At 33.4% G+C, this 18,338-nt stretch overlaps 1 protein-coding gene across 1 annotated transcript in view; it reads left to right on the top strand.

Annotated features, from left to right (window-relative positions):
* FAT4 (FAT atypical cadherin 4) overlaps window positions 1–18,338 on the top strand; it is a 177,006-nt gene that overhangs the window by 76,920 nt on the left and 81,748 nt on the right. The window contains exons 2-4 of the mRNA XM_077861111.1: window positions 195–326; window positions 13,217–13,478; window positions 15,027–15,377. Coding sequence (XP_077717237.1) covers window positions 195–326; window positions 13,217–13,478; window positions 15,027–15,377 — 745 coding nt within the window. The remainder of the gene's footprint in view (window positions 1–194; window positions 327–13,216; window positions 13,479–15,026; window positions 15,378–18,338) is intronic.

The raw sequence follows: 18,338 nt of genomic DNA, 5'->3' as shown, positions 1-18,338 counted from the left end.
ATAAGAGAAATCTTTATAAAAAATATAAATAACCAGCTTTCTCTAGGATATTTTCTATTATTTGGATGCTATATATAAAGGTTCTGATTATTTTTGAGAGGCCTAGCTAGCTAGTGGGCTCTTGGTATACGTTTTAACCTTTAATCTTGCAGGCATGTGGGACATTCATGTGTTGTTTCTTTCTCTCCTTGTAGGTTGAAATAACACTTCAGGATATCAATGACAATCCACCAGTATTTCCAACAGACATGCTGGATCTTACTGTGGAGGAGAACATTGGCGATGGGTCTAAGATTATGCAACTGACAGCGATGGATGCTGATGAGGTAATTCATAGCCTGTGTTTGTTTTGAAACCTGATATTCCAGTGATCTATCAAATTTCTACTATATGTTGACCACTTTTAGTACCCAATAGTTAAGGTTAAGCATTGTGTGCTCTTTTCATAAGAATGTTAATTGTTGAAATGTGATATAAGAAGGCTAAGATAGAAGTATCAAGAGGTAATATTCCTTTGATCAGCAATTCAGAATTGCTGGTTGCATTTTAAATTTCTTAGTCAAATTATTTTAAATTCTCAAATAAAAAAATCTACAAACATAACCATAATTTTTATGCCTTTATCATTCTAATTTGCTATCATAGCAGCTAAAGATTGATTTTATATTTGTATTTGGAAAAAGCAGATTATTTAAAATTAAAACATCTTAAGTCTATCTTCTAGTTTTTCATTTAATTCTCACATATCTGTAAAACAAAATAAATAATTTAATAATAGCCTTTATACATTTTAAGGAACTTATCTAGGAAAGCTAATGATCAAATCTGTTAAAAAACAGAAATTTCTAGGGGCACCTGAGTGGCTCGGTCAGTTAAGTGTCTGACTTGGTTTTGGCCAAGATCATGATCTCAGTGTTGTGAGATCAAGCCCCACATCAGGATCCATCCTCAGTGCAAAGTCTGCTTGAGATTCTCTCTCCCTTGCCCTCTGCTCCTCCCCCTGCTTGCATGCACACTCTCTCATTCTCTCTCTAAAATAAATAAATAAATCTTAAAAAAAAGAAACAGAAATTTCTTGTCTAGTGGTGAATGTAAAATTATGGGGTGCAATTTAGATTACTGTCTTCTTTATTTATTTATTCATGATAGACACACACACACACACACACACAGAAAGAGAGAGAGGCAGAGACACAGGCAGAGGGAGAAGCAGGCTCCATGCAGGGAACCCAATGTGGGACTTGATCCCAGAATTGCAGGATCATGCCCTGAGCCAATGGCAGAAGCTCAACTGCTAAGCCACCCAGGCATCCCAATATTACTATCTTCTATAATCACCATGCTCTAAATGACATAACAATTTATATATTTGTAATTTATATTTTCCTGTGAAAAATGCCCATTGCCTATTCTCTCCTTCTTGCTAGGTAAAGGACTTAATTAATGTTATGGAACTGTGAAAAGAAAGATAACCTTCTCTGACACCAGTATCTCCTTTTACCTTAAGCTAAGCCCAACAACAGATCAGAGGATTTAATTTTTTTCTTTTTAATTTTGTTTTAATTTTAAAAAGATTTTATTTATTTATTCATGAGAGACACAGAAAGAGAAAGAGAGGCAGAGACACAGGCAGAGGGAGAAGTAGGCTCCCCACAGGAAGCCCAATGTGGGACTTGATCCGGGATCCCGGGATTTGGACCTGAGCCGAAGGCAGATAGATGCTCAACCACTGAGCCACCTACGTGTCCCTTTTTGGCCTTAGTTTAATTTCAGAAGTATCTGAAAACTTTTAATCTATGAGTAAGGTCTTCATGAATTTATTTCCTTAACTTTTAAAGGTAAATAAATAAAAAACAGATGAATTTTAACAGCTAATACAGAAATGTAATGACTTATTTCTAAATCTTGACAAAATCTAAAAAAAAAAATCTTGACAAAATCTAAGGAAAAGTAAAATAAAGCATAGATATGTAGATAATTGTAGTTTTCTATTAAAAAAGATTTGATTTTTTAAGTTTAGTATCTTCTCAATTTTATAAAGTGTTAAATAACAGAAGCTCAACTAAGTAAAATTAAATTGGCTTTATTTCAATGATTCATGAACCAAGCAGCAACTTATCTATCAATACGAAGGAGCTCTGCCAAGCTGTAGGAAAAAGAAGTTTTTTATTTCCAGTTGTGTCCTATTAGAAGAGAATGGATCCTCATTGAATTTATGCAAATAAATAACTATATTGCCATGAAACTATATTGCCATAAAAATAGTTTTTGAATTCTGGAGGGATCAGGTAGGAAGAAAAAGCAAATGCTTTATCTTTGTTTACAAAGGTAAACTTTATCAATCAGCTATAGGTCATAGCAAAAAGGAAAATAAAAGTAGAAAAGAAAAGAAAAAGAGTTTCTTACATCTGGTAAAACAAAGCATTAAATACCAACAATATTTTAAACAAAAGTCATAAAGAATTCTAATGATCCTCCTTAGTTACTGAGTCGTATGTAATTCATACTTGTTCTACTTGAATCCAGTTTTTTCATTAGCTCTAGAAATTCTTACCCCATTCGGTTTGTTTTGTTTTGTTTTGCTTTAAGGTTACCAGAAACCTGTATTTTGGAGTATTTTCCATGAGTCTTCTTGAACATGAAGCACTCTTGCCAAAGTATCAGAATGAAACAACAATGTCTATAAATGACAAAAGACTTAAAAATGGCCAGGATTAAAATTTGATGAGAGTTCACTACAATTCACAAGGAATTGTTTGTAAAATGTTGCATATTATTTTAAGATAATTGGAATTATGACTGAAAACATTGTGCCAAGACATACCAGATTTCTAGGAATTTTACATTATTTCTGGAAATATTAAAACTTATACAACACAAAATGCCTTAGTATTATTTCTTATTTGACAATGCTTACCATATAATTTAACATATCAAATAAACTTAATTACTTTTAATACTTTAATATCTTTTTACTTTTAATACTTTAATATATTTTTATAAGGAGAGAGACCAAATCTTTTTCAATGTTTTAGAGAACCTCTTGAAAATATCAAAGTTTTATCAAGGTCAAAAAACTTCATTTAAATTTTGATTTTTAGGAAGTTGTCAAAAAATATCAAAAGGCTTCAAGACCATACATAGGTCATTATGAAACAATATTCAGTTATCTATTTAGCCAAAGTGACAATTAAAGACTCCATAGGCAAATATAGAAGACTTCGTGGTTCTAGTAAAACTTAATTCTTTTAATATTCAGAGTTCTAGGTTTTAGTAATCAAAGATTTGATACAACAACATAGGAAAAGTATTTTGAAGAAACATAGAATCCTTGATTTTTAGGTATATTACTTTGAAAGGTAAGGAAGGAAATACTTTTGTAATCTCCAACAAGAACAGACCAATAGACCATGAAAATTTTGTCCTCATAACAGACAGAAAACCAAATTCTAATTTTGCACCAGCTTACTTTTGATACTAGAAATCATTTGCATAATTAAATTCATTCTTATCTTAGCCAGGGCTGATCACACATAAAATTCCTTTCCCATGTTACTTTTAGTAATTTTGGTTACATATATTAGAATTTTAACTCTTAGAAGCCTTTGATTTCTGACAAAAACTAAAAAATAAGTATGAACTGTCTTCTATATTAGCATTCTGTGGCCGACTTCTAAATATTTTTTATAATTTCTAGAAATGTACTTTCTCATAGAAAATCTTTCAGCATGGCATAAAGCATGTTTACTAATGGACCAAAATATCTTTAGTTTCTCTGTAAAAGAAAGCTAAAAGTGGGTAAGCTTATGTTCAATAACTAATGTTTCAGTATTTTATGTTATTTGGAAATGATCTGGATTTTCAACAGGTACAACAGATACAACTTGACTCATCACTTAACTTAATCTAGCAAAACTTTGTTTCAGGTTACCAAAAAGATTTGGGGAAACTAACAAGTTTACCCAAAAGGTTTTAGGTAAAACCTCTTATATCTACTTTATTTACTTGTTATTAACAATTACATTTAGCTTACTTACAAAAACTCATCATGACAAATTATTTTTATTGCTGACAAATTTTTTAACAAAGATAATGTAAACTTATTTGAATATAATTCCAGGTAAAATAAAAGGTGTATGATTGCATTATATTAAATGTTGAAAAATCTAAAGATACATATATTTTATTTAAACCAACAAACTTGAATTAGTTTTAATATTGAACATTTCCCCAGATTACATGAATCCAAAAAGTATTTGAATTAGTTTACATTATATTTTTGAGAATTTATATGAATATTAAATTTATATAAGCTCATATTTGTTTAAGCCAATTAAATATAGCTCTTTCACATATTAATTTTAATAATATCATCTGAGGTATATATATACACATATATGTCACATAAATATATATATATATATATATTTATCACATAAACATACAGAAAGAAAGACATTGGGGCTCCTGGGAGCCTCAGTTGGTTTAGCAGCCAACTTTTGGTTTGGGCTCAGGTCATGACCTCAGGGTCATAAGATTGAGCCCTATGTCAGTCTCCATGCTCAGTGTGGAATCTGCTTGAGATTCTTTCCCCCTCTCTCTTCATTCCCTTTGGCTCACTCTCTAAAATAAATAAAGTAAATAAATAAATAAATAAATAAATAAATAAATAAATAAAGTGTATAAAATGTTTAAAAAGAGAGAGAGATTATAGCTTCTATAAACTTAAGATTTCCCATTAGTTCAAATTCTAAATTACCTTCTCCCTCTTTTATTTCTGATAGGAATTACATGCCCAAAGGTCATATATTAACGTTTACATCTCAAAGGCACAGTGAAGAATGCAAGTTATAAGCTTTTTAAGATAAATAGGAGATGCTTTGGGATTGGTGAAAAAGAGTAGGTGAACTTTCAACTGCCTCTAGGGCTGGATTTTTAGTTTTGCAAAGATTTGTGTAAGATAAGGACAGTTGCTCTCAATTTCTCAAAGATTTGGGTTGCAACTTAAATGACATCATAGGTTGATTCACCCATAAATCCTTTTACAAGGGCTTTAAAAGGTTTTTCTTTCCTTCTGGATTCATAGTTTTATTTTGGCTTAGGGGAGAAGGCCTAAAAAAAATTCTTTTAGGCTCTGCAATTTGGCCAATTTCTGACCGCAGAGCTACTTTGTAGTTTTTAGCTGGGACAAACAGTAAATATTTCTGGCAGTACTGAATAACTCCTTGGACTGAAGAGGTGTCCCCCAAGAGGATGCATGAGATATTTTGTTTTCCTCATTCTACTGGGCACTACAGACAGAGATCTGGGACAGCTGACTCTGGCAAGAATTCTCATTCTTAGCTGGCTTCCACCAGCTTTTCCAGGATCCTATCTGTAGCTCTGGTATTTACCAGAATTTGGCTAGGTTTTTCATTATTTGTAATTTTAGTTTTCCATTGGCTGTTTAAGAGAATAACAAAAGTTTACCAGAAAATCCCTCAGAGTCCCATCAACTTTGGGAGATCTCCATTAGGGCCCTCCTTACAAGAGTAGACATGTGGTATCTGTAAGGTCATTAACTTGGCAGACTTTGTGCTTATGGTCATATAAAGGGAATTTCAGACACAGGATTACTAGAATGAGTACTCAAATAGAGGATAGAGGGAAGCAGTAAGACTTTTACATCAGGCTTGTGTTTTCTTGTTTGTTTCTTTTTAGGTACCTTTTATACCTTGAATTTTTCATTAGCTTTTGCAACAAATCTTTTAATGAAGCATTTTGAAATTTTGAAGACTTTCAGAGGTTTTTGTATGCCAGTTAAAATAGGTATTCCATTCTGTTTCTTTGATTTGGGAGTCCTTGCTTTTAAATGCACTTCTTTTTTTTAAGATTTTATTTATTTATTCATGAGAGACAGAGAGAGAGAGAGAGAGAGAGAGAGACAGAGAGAGAGAGAGAAAGGCAGAGACACAAGCAGAGGGAGAAACAGGCTCCATGCAGGGAGCCCAATGTGGGACTTGATCCTGGGTCTCCAGGATTATACCCCGGGCTGACGGCGGCGCTAAACCACTAAGCAACCAGGGCTGCCATTAAATGCACTTCTTAAATGATCTTACCTAATTGGAACGTTCCTCATAATGGCCACTGTAATTCTAGGTTATAATTACTCTGAGGGCTGGCAGCGTTTTGTAGGACCCTAGCTGCAAATGGGGTTTAACCCACATTTTCTGTACAGCATATAAAGTTGCTAATTGGGTGTGACTCACTTATCTGCCCAGCCATATTTTGGCGACCCCAATAGGACAGATACCAAGCCAAATTCTCAGGACACAAAATAAACTTAGGAAAGTTTTGCTATTTTTGTAAATATTTATTTCTTTCTGGACCATAATTCTTAGACATAAAATAACCAAGTGTGTAGGAAGGTAGCAGAAATTCTTTAGATTTTAAGCATCTCATTTTTATTATAATTACTTTTTTAAAGCTAAGCCTTTGGGTCTCTCAGAGCCAAAATATTTAAAAGGATTGTGCCTCTGGCTTGGTGATTGTGCAGTGTTTCACAGGATACCTCATTACATGGAAATTTGCTTGAGATTTGCAGGTGACCTAGTGTCATTATCACTCATTACATGACCAACTTATTCTAATACAGGAGTCTTTGATTTAGGTGTAAGCATTAAACAAATAGTTTTTAAGTGCTTGGCCAATGCCCACCAATTTTTGCAGCTTTTTAGCCTCTGAGATCCCTGTTAGCAATAGTATTTATCTACACAAAACAAGACAAACATGTACCTCTTAACATGTCAACAGCAACCAGATGTTATTGCAGATTGGCCAAGAGAAGGCTGTGTGCATCATGAGCATTTCCCAGTGCAGATTAAAGCAACAGACTCCAGAAAACGGGAACTGTTGACTGGACCTGGGGAAGGACTAAACCAGCCAACTCCAGTAGGTGGGCACTGCAGACTGTAAGTAGAGAAAGGGATTCCAGACTACTGGGGGATTGTAGACTAAACCAAGGGTCAGGGACTGAGGTTTTGGATAGCAGCATCTGCCTAGCTCAAGCTGACTCCACTAAGCCTGGGGGTGGAAAGCCAGTTAGGTTGGGAGCTCAACACAAAGAGAACAGTGCTCAAAACCGAGGTAACTTACCCACAGTTGTCAGAAATAGTGAGAAAGACAGTGAACTCAAAGGAGTTCCCAGGGTCCTGCACTTGTGTTTTTTATCCCTGAAAACATTGGAAGTTTTTTTCAGTCTTTTCACTGCCACCAAATCTGTTAGACAACACAAATTCAACTGAGTACATTTACAAATTGGCTTTATTCAACAATTCATGGGGATCCCTGGGTGGTGCAGCGGTTTAGCGCCTGCCTTTGGCCCAGGGCGCGATCCTGGAGACCCGGGATCGAGTCCCACGTCGGGCTCCCGGTGCATGGAGCCTGCTTCTCCCTCTGCCTGTGTCTCTGCCTCTTTCTCTCTCTCTCTGTGTGACTATCATGAATAAATAAATAAAATCTTTAAAAAAAATTCATAAATCAGGTAGCATTCCATCTAGCAATAGAAAGGAGCACTGTCAATTTGTAGAAAAGAAAAGGTTTCTAAAGCTGAAAGGGTAAGAAAAAATGGAATTATTAACAAAATGCATTTTTTTTAGGCCAGGTCACCTTCCTAAGGAGAACAGAAAGGGCCTCTTGGCTGGATTACCTACCTAGTGCTGACCAAGAATTTCTATGTTGACTGGTTAAAAGTTACATTCCCAGATTTCAAACTGCAATTAGATTATGTATTATCTTGGTTTGTTGACATGGAGCTTAGCATAAGGGACTCTGTTTTGGGCCTGCTATCTTTTTTTTTAACAATTTAGTTTTTTTTTTCCAAATTCTAGCTGTTATTAAAGGTTATGTGACTACTTTTATTATTATTGATAGGAGATATCAGTTATTACTTAGGAAATACTTTGTTTTCTTAAAGCTCATCATTGATAATGTATATTTGGATAGCTCAAGTCACAAACATTGATTAACTCTCATTTAGAAAATTAGTTAACCTATGATCCAGCATTTGTACTTTTAGTTATTTACTAAAAGAATACAAAAATACTATTTTGAAGTGATACATGCACCACAATGTTTACAGCACCATTATCAAAAATAGCCAAATCATGAAAAGAGCCCAAATATCCATCAACTAATGAATGGATAAAAAAGATGTGGTATGTGGTGTGTGTGTGTGTGTGTGTGTATACACACTATAATATAATATAATATAATATAATATAATATAATATAATATATATAATATAATATAATATAATAATATAATTATTTATATTATAATATAAATTATATATTATATATATTTATTATATATAAATATATATAATATATTATAATAATATAATATTATTTATATTATGATATAACATATCAGCCATAAAAAATAATGAAGTCTCGCCATTTGCAATGACATGGATAGAGCTAGAGAGTATTATTATACTAAGCAAAATAGTCATTCAGAGAAATACAAGTACCACAGGATTTTTTTTACTCATATGTAGAATTTAAGAAACAAAACAAATGATCATAGATGAAAGAAAGAGAAAGGAAAACCAAGAAACAACTCTTAACTATAGAGAACAAACTGGTGGTTACCAGAGGGAAGGGAGTGAGTAGAATGGGTGAAATAGATGATAGAGATTAAGGCGGACACTTGCTGTGATGAACACTGGGTCTTGTAGTGAAATGTAAGATGGTGATATCTAGGACATGCAAGATATGCGTTAAGGGGAGACAAAGTGTGGAATTAAAGGGGCAGGAAAGTGAAAGGTAGTACAGAGGAAAAAGGTCAGGGAAATGAAGGGAGGGTTGTATGAAATTCAGAGAGATGTAGTGATGCTGACAATTTGGGCAGAGTATAAACGTAAAAATCACCAAATACTTTGTAATCAGATCTATTGAAGGAGGGGGCGTGTAGGCAGGATGGGATGGGAAAGAGGAAATAAGTTTATCTACAACTTAAAAATTTCATAAAATTGCTTCTGAACTATTATTTATTTAAAGATGAAGCTACTGAGGTTGCTTTCCTTCTCAAATATATTTTATCTTGAAATTTTTGTAGCTTTTCAATTCATGCCATGAAGAAGCAACATTTCTTTGGCTCTATGACAAACAGCATGGACACCTCGGCTCTCTATGGCATTCAGAATCATTGGCTGTTTCATTTTTTGAGTAGTTTGCAATAAATTAATATTAATGCTATTAGATAAAACTTCATCCTATTTTCTACTTTATCCTCAGCTTTTTACTTTAGTTGATTTTTTTTAATTTTAGAGAGAGATGGGGGAGGGGCAAAAGGAGAGGGAGAGGGAGAACCTCAAGCAGGCTCCAAGCCCAGGCCAGAGCCAATGTGGGACTTGATCTTACGACCTTAAGATCATGACCTGAGCTGAAATCAAGAGTCAGATACTTAATGGACTGAGCCTCCCAGGTGCCGCTTTTAGTTGAATTTGAATGTTTTCTGTCTTACCAAGTCATGAATGTTTTCTTTCTTCATCTAGTTTGAATAAGACTCAATATTGAATGTAAGAGGTTTGGTTTTTTTGTTGTTGTTGTTGTTGGTTTTTTTTTGTTTTTTGTTTTTGTTTTTTTTAACTTTGTAGTCAGCATTAAACTGTCCAACAACTAACAACTACCCAGCGGACTGGTTTTAAAAAATTAATAGAATTTTTGAAACACTAATAAATATGTGCATCATTAGCAAACTATGTATTGCTACATTCTTTATTATTTATACACTTTTCCTTAATTACTAAATCAAATTTAAAAGTATTAGTATTTTAGAGAAACTCTAGTATGGCCCTGGAGAATAATGCCAGGGTAAAGGAATCAGTTTTAGGAAGCAACATGTACACGTTGAACTTAATTTAAATATCATTTGAAACATATGTTGGATCAAGATATACATCTTTCAGAAGCACATGACTTTGTCAGTCTCTTGTTTCCTTTTCTAAACAGAATTATTATGCTTGTAATGGGCCAGGATACTCAAGCTTTGTTTCATGGTGCCATACTTGTTTTTGAAAATACTACTTAAGGTTATAAAATGCATTTGCAATTTATAGCTATTTACTTTTAGAATTCCTTCCACGTACTTTTGTCTCTGTGGTTCCTCAGGAGAGTAGAATATTTTTAACCAGCATTATTTCCACCGCACTGCAGCTGTAATATGATAGTTGTTTCTTGTGGTATTGCTGATACTGCATATTTTGGATATTGAATAAATAGACTTTTCAAAAGACCTAATTAAATCATTACTCTTGGCCAGACATTTTCAGACATTCACTAGAACTATTAATTCACTGCATCAGCTGATTTTAAATATAAAAAGATTGTTTTATCAACATAACTTGATGCCTTTGCTTCTGTTCAAAAGAATTATCATAACTTTAGGAGAATTAATTATGACAGTTATTTTGTAGACAGGACATCTCTAAATTTCAAACTGTGTGTGTAACAGCTTTATATGTTTTTGTTTCTTTGCTTTCCCCTAATTTCCAAATACTTGCCATTTTAATAGGTCAGAATTGAATGTAGCTGTTTTCATACCTGGATTGCTTTACTAGAATAATGGAACTCTTAGTTAAACAGAATAAATATTACAGAATGTGGTCAGATTAGAAGTCTAAAATTCTTATTGAATGTTTTTGTTAAACCATATCATTACAATAAATATGTTAGCTACTCCATGTACACCTGAATATACAAGATACATGTGGTATTGTGTTAAACTCAGCTATTCCATTACTAAATTAAAAGGCGCTTTGAGGCATTCATTTTACTAAATTTTAAGATTGGCTTGGAGAATGCAGTACAAAAATAGAGCAAATGCCACTAAACATATATTTTGAAAAAAGTATTTTTGCCCTCGACTGAAATCATACCCTTATGTGTTTGATTATGAAGGATAAAATAATCTCTGAAGGAAAAGATGTGTGGAAATCATGGGTGCCATAATATCCTGGCATACCAGCCTTATATAGTCCTACCTATCCTACCTTTATGTTCTTCCCAATCTCTTTCTTGAGAGTTCTTAGCCTGGATATTTTGATAAATCTCTTAGAGGTTAATAATGGTAAAAAGCATATTTATTTTATGTAAGCATATTTAAATCAAAAAGTAATTTTTTGAAGTCAGTGACTCAACACTAATTATACCTCAGTGTCAAATGCAACAATTACATATAATAGGAAATCAGAAAACATATTTTCCCTGTGATATATAGCAACTCAGTTGTATTTTGATTTATTCATCTACAGACATCTGTCATCAAATGCACTTAAACCATTACATAAAAACAAGAATAAAAATATCAGCCATTGTTGTAATACACTTTCTGAAGGATCATTCTAGGTTTTTTACATGTATGAACTCATTTAATCTTCACAACAGCCCAAATGTCATTGCCGTGATCATCCAGATAAAGAAACATCAGCTCATAAAGGCTAAGTATGAGGCCCAAAGACACACAATTAACAAGTGGCAGAGCAGAGATTCAACCCCAAAAGCATCAGATCTCAACCAGTGCAGTGTATAATATTTAACTCAATATTTTAATTATAATATACATAATTAAGAAATACCTAGGGACGCCTGGGTGGCTCAGCGGTTGAGCGTCTGCTTTGGCTCAGGGCATGATCCCGGGATCCCAGCCCAAGATCCAGTTCCACATCGGGCTCCCCACAGGGAGCCTGCTTTTCCCTCAGCCTATGTCTTTGCTTCTCTCTCTGTGTCCCTCATGAATAAATAAATAATAAAAAAATATCTAAATCAAATTGCTTGCAGTTTCAACATTGGACTATCAAGTTTATATTTGATATGCAATTTATTTTGAAATACTATCTTATCAAATATATTTTAAAATGAAATATATATAATGTATATCAAAATATTATGAGGTTAGCATTCCCCGTCATCTAATCCAGATGGGTTCTTTACTTTTAATTCTTCTTAATTTTTTTTTTGGACTTTTTCTGTTTTTTCTCAACCTTTCTGTGTGCTCTGTCAACTTTCTATTTTAGACTTCAATGTTTTGAGGGCCAGAGCTCAAAGATCTAAGAGAACAGAAGAAATCCCTGGTTTCATTTTATAGATCATGGACTTGGAACCTACAAAGAATACAGATTGTAGAAAGGTTCACCTGGAGGAAATGAAGCCCTAGCCTCTTGGGACCAAACCCTACTCACTCTCTCCTTTCTTTGGGCTCTCCCCATTCTAGTTACTCGTACGTTATTGAGAGCCTTGAAGGATTGCTTCCAGTTAAAACAAGATTAGTGTTTTCTTGGACATAAAATTCAAGGCGGTTTGTGTTGCAGTTGAGATTCTCAAAAATATACCAATAACCTAACATTTTAGTTTGACCTTCTTCTACTAATCATTTAAACTCTCCACTCTAACAGACTGTTTAACAGTGAGTAAACCAAACATATAATTCTCTTTTCCTCTGTACTTCTGTTTAAACTCAAATGTTTCCTCAGTCTTTGCTTAAAAAAACAAAACAAAACAACAAAAAAAAAACAAAACTACAAACCCCAATTCAGTTCCATACATACCCTCCTTTATTATCTTCCCTAAAGAAATCAACTCAAAACAATTTCTCTTCTTGGTTCTTATGGTGCTTATTGGAAGCCTTCTCCATTTAGCAGTTGCCTCATTTAATTACCTTCTCATGCTGAATCAGAAAGACCATGAGCTCAAAGTTAGGAGGATGTGGGTTTGAAATCCACACTAACACTTGCAGTGTGACAATGTGTGAGTTAACTAGCATCTCAGAACCCAGCATCTTCATTGGTGAAATGGCACCTCACGGAGTTGTGACTTGAAGTGAGATGATACATGCATAGTGTTGTCACAGTGCCTGGCACTGAGCCAGCCCATGGCAAATCTTCTGGCTATGTCGTTAATAGTAGTCAGTGTCATTTGCATTTTCGATAGCGACAACTTGACTCCTTTCTATGTGTATATTTTATGAGTTTAAAAAAATATATAGCTAATACTGACAGCTGCGATTTTCTACCTTATTTAACGGATGAGTGATGAAAGACTGTAATGTACTACTTTGGTTATCTCTTGAAATCTTTTAATACTTATAAAGTAAAGCCAAAAGCCTCACCTTGTCAGATATACTCAACATAAGGAATACTCGTACTGTTCTATTCAATTATGGGTCTTTTCTCAGGGGGCAAATGCTCTGGTCACATACACCATCATTAGTGGAGCTGATGACAGTTTCCGCATTGACCCTGAATCTGGAGATCTGATAGCAACCAAACGGTTGGACAGGGAACGCCGTTCCAAATATTCTTTGCTGGTTCGGGCAGATGATGGTCTTCAATCCTCAGATATGAGAATTAATATCACTGTCAGTGATGTGAATGACCACACACCCAAGTTCTCCAGGCCTGTGTACTCTTTTGACATCCCAGAAGATACAACCCCAGGTAGGTGGAACACACCTTAAGTATATTTTGCAAAGATCACTTTGACTACAATTATGGACTGTGTGTTTTTGACTGCTTTTAATTAGTGACTAGTTTTTACCATATGCTGCTAGGTATAAAAATATATGTGCTTGATAGTTTTGTCTGTTAATCAACCATCTTTCATACAATTCCCAAACAAATTGCTACTTTTGAGAACAAATGAGGTTAGCAATTCATCTGATTACTGATTACACTTTAAGTATTTCTGTTTCTGATAAGTATTTGTGATGAGTTCATTTTTCTGGCAACAACAGTTTTGATACTTTGTTTTTCCAATTTATACTCTGTGATATTTTACAGCCCATTTAAACATTTTATGTGTTAATGTGATCTCTAAATGCCGACTTCTGAAAAAACTGGTCACATAATATATTGTACTTTGCTACCTCTGCATCCATTCTGAATTAGTGTACTTCAGAAAGGCATTTGCAAGACAGGACTGCACCTTTATTTTTAACATATTTTAATTGGTTACAAAGATTTAAAATAAATAGATATTATAAAAATGTATATATGATTATAGTGTTATGTATACAAAACAAAAAGAAAAGCACATGAAAATCTGTGAATATACTAGCTCTGACACTTAGAACCTGTGTGGCCCAGGGAAAGTAATTCATTCCTCTTAGCTTCAATTTTACCTTCTGTAAAATGGAAACAATAATTCCTGTTAGAATTAGGGTAAAGATTAATTTAGAGAATATGTCATAGTGTGCTGACATGGGGCTTGGGAATGAGCATGTACTCAATAAGTGTTAGTAGAATCTCAATCCTGAATTGTCAGCTTGCCTCTCTGAACATATTATGTTGTGATTGTTGAGTTTGAGTACTAAATATCCATATTTCTGGTGTGTGTGTGCTTCATTTCCATTATTGGAAATTCTTATCTAAGATTTAAATTTTATTCCGAATTACATTTGGAATGATTTTGCGTAATAAGACATATGTTACAGAAACTCATTTGACAAAGAAATTAAATATTTATAGACTACTTCTCACTGCAGTTTTCATTTCAGTCCCCAACATAAGTTGTGCATGTCCTTCATGAAATTATCATCACATTTATTTCTGCCTTAATTATAGCAATGACCATATGAGCTATCAGGTGATATCCCCTGAGCATAAGTCTGCATTTTTGCGTGGAACCCCTACTTCCTGATACTAGCAGTGGGCCGAATATATGTTCACTGTGATCACCAATATGTTCATAAATTGGTAGTGCCAGGCAGAAAAATAGTGTCAGAAGTAGTATTATTTCTCCAGAACTTTTACATTGCAACATAAAATTTACTGAGTGTTTAATATGCTATATATTTTGTTAATATTTGGGAAGGTTGGTATCAGTGTTAATGTAGAAATCTGCAGAATGTCGTATTCACCGTATTTTCATAGTGACTCTAGTTAATATATTTTACTGTACAAATAAAATTTGTTGGTGTCTTTACATAGTCTCTTAGTAATACCTTTATCCCATTAATTTTAGACTATTAATTTATTTTTTGATAGGTTCTTTGGTAGCAGCTATTTTAGCTACAGATGATGACTCTGGTGTGAATGGAGAAATTACATATATTGTGAATGAAGATGATGAAGATGGCATATTTTTCCTGAATCCAGTTACTGGAGTCTTTAACTTGACTCGAGTATTAGATTATGAAGCACAGCAATATTATATCCTCACTGTTCGAGCTGAAGATGGTGGAGGACAATTTACAACCATTAGGGTTTATTTTAATGTGCTAGATGTAAATGATAACCCACCTATTTTCAGCTTAAATTCGTATAGCACATCTTTAATGGAGAATCTACCTCTAGGATCTACTGTTCTTGTGTTTAATGTTACCGATGCAGATGATGGTACGTACTTTATTTTATATACTTAAAAATTTATTTAAAATGTCCTCAGATTTATATTATATTTATTTACTGTGTTCGGTTGTCATAAACAGGCGCAGAATTATGATTTAACTATAGAGGATTAAAAAATTGTTTTTTCAGTTAAATTCTTATTTATAATAGTTACACAGTATGTGTTGTTACCATTCTATAAACTGTATGTTCCTTTTTTATAGTATCACAGCTTAATAATGTAGAAGTCATAAGAGTTTTTTACTAGGTTTCTGTCAGATTAATAAAAATATTTGTTTACATATATTATTTTAACATAGAAAGGATAAAATTTGGAAGCAAAAGAAAACCAGCATCTTAAAAAATACTTAAAGAATGCACAATTAATTTTATACTTCTGACTGAAGTGTTCTAATAGTATTCTAGCAAGGTTTGATGCTTTGATTTAAAGGACAGTCTCAGATGTCTTTAATTTATGCTATAAGCAGGGCAACCCGGGTGGCTCAGAGGTTTAGGGTTGCCTTTAGCCCAGGGCGTGATCCTGGAGACCTGGAATCGAGTCCCATGTCAGGCTCCCTACATGGAGCCTGCTTCTCCCTCTGCCTGTGTCTCTCCCTCTCTCTCTATCTCTCTCTCTCATGAATGGATAAAAAAAAATCTTTAAAAAAATTATGCTATAATCAAATTGAGATTTTGTCTTAAATCTAGAGTTCACATGTGTTTGATTTTATTTATTGCAAAAGCATTTGACAAACTTTCTTTTAAAATGGAACTCTCAAAAAATAAAATAAAATATAACTGTCCTGGCCATTCTTCTAAGACGTGTTTTGTAAATACACATATCGGATAATACAGCACCAGAGATAACATTGTGAAGATTATCAGTCTTTAACTGAACTCTTTGGAAAGTTAATACCTTGTTTCCACTTTTATTGGATGAGTTAAATGTCCTATCTCTTGAGAAAACATGAGACAGAACTTTAAAAAGGAAATAAGCCTCTAGCCTGAGGATATGCCTAGTGACATACACATATCAACCTTAATTTAGAATTTCCTGATTCTAACTGACTTGGATGATTAAAGTAATTTTGGAATACCACTCTATCTCAACATTCTCCTCTATACTTAAGTTTCCTTTCAGGATTGTCTACAAGTGTCCCCGAGAAAGATACAAGAAGCAAAAGCACAGTATTTTATATATGTTTCAACACACAAAATTGGAAATACTTTCTTTAGAATTCATTAAGTGCATTTTTAGGTTTCCCCCTTTTATGTTCAAGTAGTTAACATTGTTTTCAAGAATATATCTAAAATAGATGTATCTGTAATACTAGTACTACTACTATTGTTAATAAAAAGAATAACTGACGTGTGTAGCATATGAAGTATGTAACCAGTCTTGGCCTAAGACATTGCTCACTCTTTTTCCTGTGCATCAGCCCAGCTCAGTGATTGGCTCTAATTAGACTTTTATATACAATTGAGCTTAGTCTCTATTTTGGGAGTTGATTTCTCTATTATAACATTAATTAGTTTATCTGCTCCCTGGGTATGAATATCTCATTTGTCCTTTGACCAGTCAGACTGGTCCTGACTTTTCTGTAGTGAAGTATTTTCTGCCATGTTTCTTTGTGATTTATTTATTATGCATTAGAAAGAGACCATTGTTTCATAGGATTGTGTGTTCCTCTGAACTAAATTTTATTTATCCTATACCTTCAAATATTGGGAATTGAAAAACTGCAAATAAGAAACTTTGTAAAAACTTGCTGGAATATTCCACAAACACATGCATAGACATACATTAACCATTGACTTCAATTTACTTTTCATGCATTTTTCCCCTTTGATTGTGTTTGTGTTGGGTAAAAAGTGTCAAGCTACATTTTTCCATTGTTTTAGTTTTGAATACTTTTATCAGTGTAATTTCCTGTACCTTGACCTAAAATATAGGACATGTTTCCTATTCTTTCTGAAATTCTAGGATAATGATAAGACTGTACGAGGGTAGCCTTGTTTGCTTAAAATTGCCAACTTGGTCACACTGAATAGTTCTCAAAGTAGTTCACAAACAGTATTATTTAGACTTAAAAAAAATAACAAATTCATCATAATCTCTGATCAAAAGAACCAAAAAGTTCCTGATTGAGGAAATATTGTCATCTGAAGAAATTTATGTAAAAATAAAATTAATATTTTCTGTTGTCTATAGATTCTTTCAGAGTTCAATGTAAAATTTTGGTTACAGAAGCTTTTAATAAGCATAGGTCAAATATCTTCATTATTTTCACAAGATAAATAGTGTATATATATTAATTTCAAGGCTTCTTTGTATTAGTTTAAAAAGTATCATATTGAGGCAAATATTAAAAACTGAACTTCATGGAAATATACTGGCTTTGATAATTATTATGTTGTTATTCTAAAAATAAATTTGTATGTTCTTCAAAATATTTGGAATCACAGAGTGTTTTGAGAATAATGCAATGGTAATTATTGCTGAATAAGTTAACCTGTCTATGCTTGGTACAACTGCAGGTCATTCAAATGAAAGGAGTTTCATATTCCAGTGACTTGATGACCTTGTTGTGACTGCTCTTATAAAGCTGAATGCTGTCTGAAGCAATTCTGTGTGTTACAGTTGTGTGATAAGTTGACGAATGCTAGCTCATTGTAGCATAATTAGACAACGTTTATGGACTATGAATAAATACACACATTGCATAACAGAACCTTATACCTTTAGTTATGTGCTATATTTCATGGAACTAAATTATTCTTGAGATTGAAATTAAAAAAAAAAAAACCCAATAGAACCACACACAAACAATAAAACTGCCAGAAAGAATCATGTGACCAAACCACTTTCAGAACATTGAACATAAGCGGTTAGAAATATGAACTAAGTTTAAAGACCTGGTGGGCTATAAAACCCCACTAAATTCAAATCCCAATGCTTATGGGTAAAAT

The sequence above is a fragment of the Canis aureus genome, chromosome 20, assembly GCF_053574225.1.
Source record: "Canis aureus isolate CA01 chromosome 20, VMU_Caureus_v.1.0, whole genome shotgun sequence".
NCBI classification, from domain to species: domain Eukaryota; kingdom Metazoa; phylum Chordata; class Mammalia; order Carnivora; family Canidae; genus Canis; species Canis aureus.
The sequence above is the reverse complement of the archived record's forward strand: the minus strand, read 5'-3'. Positions and strand labels throughout refer to the sequence as shown.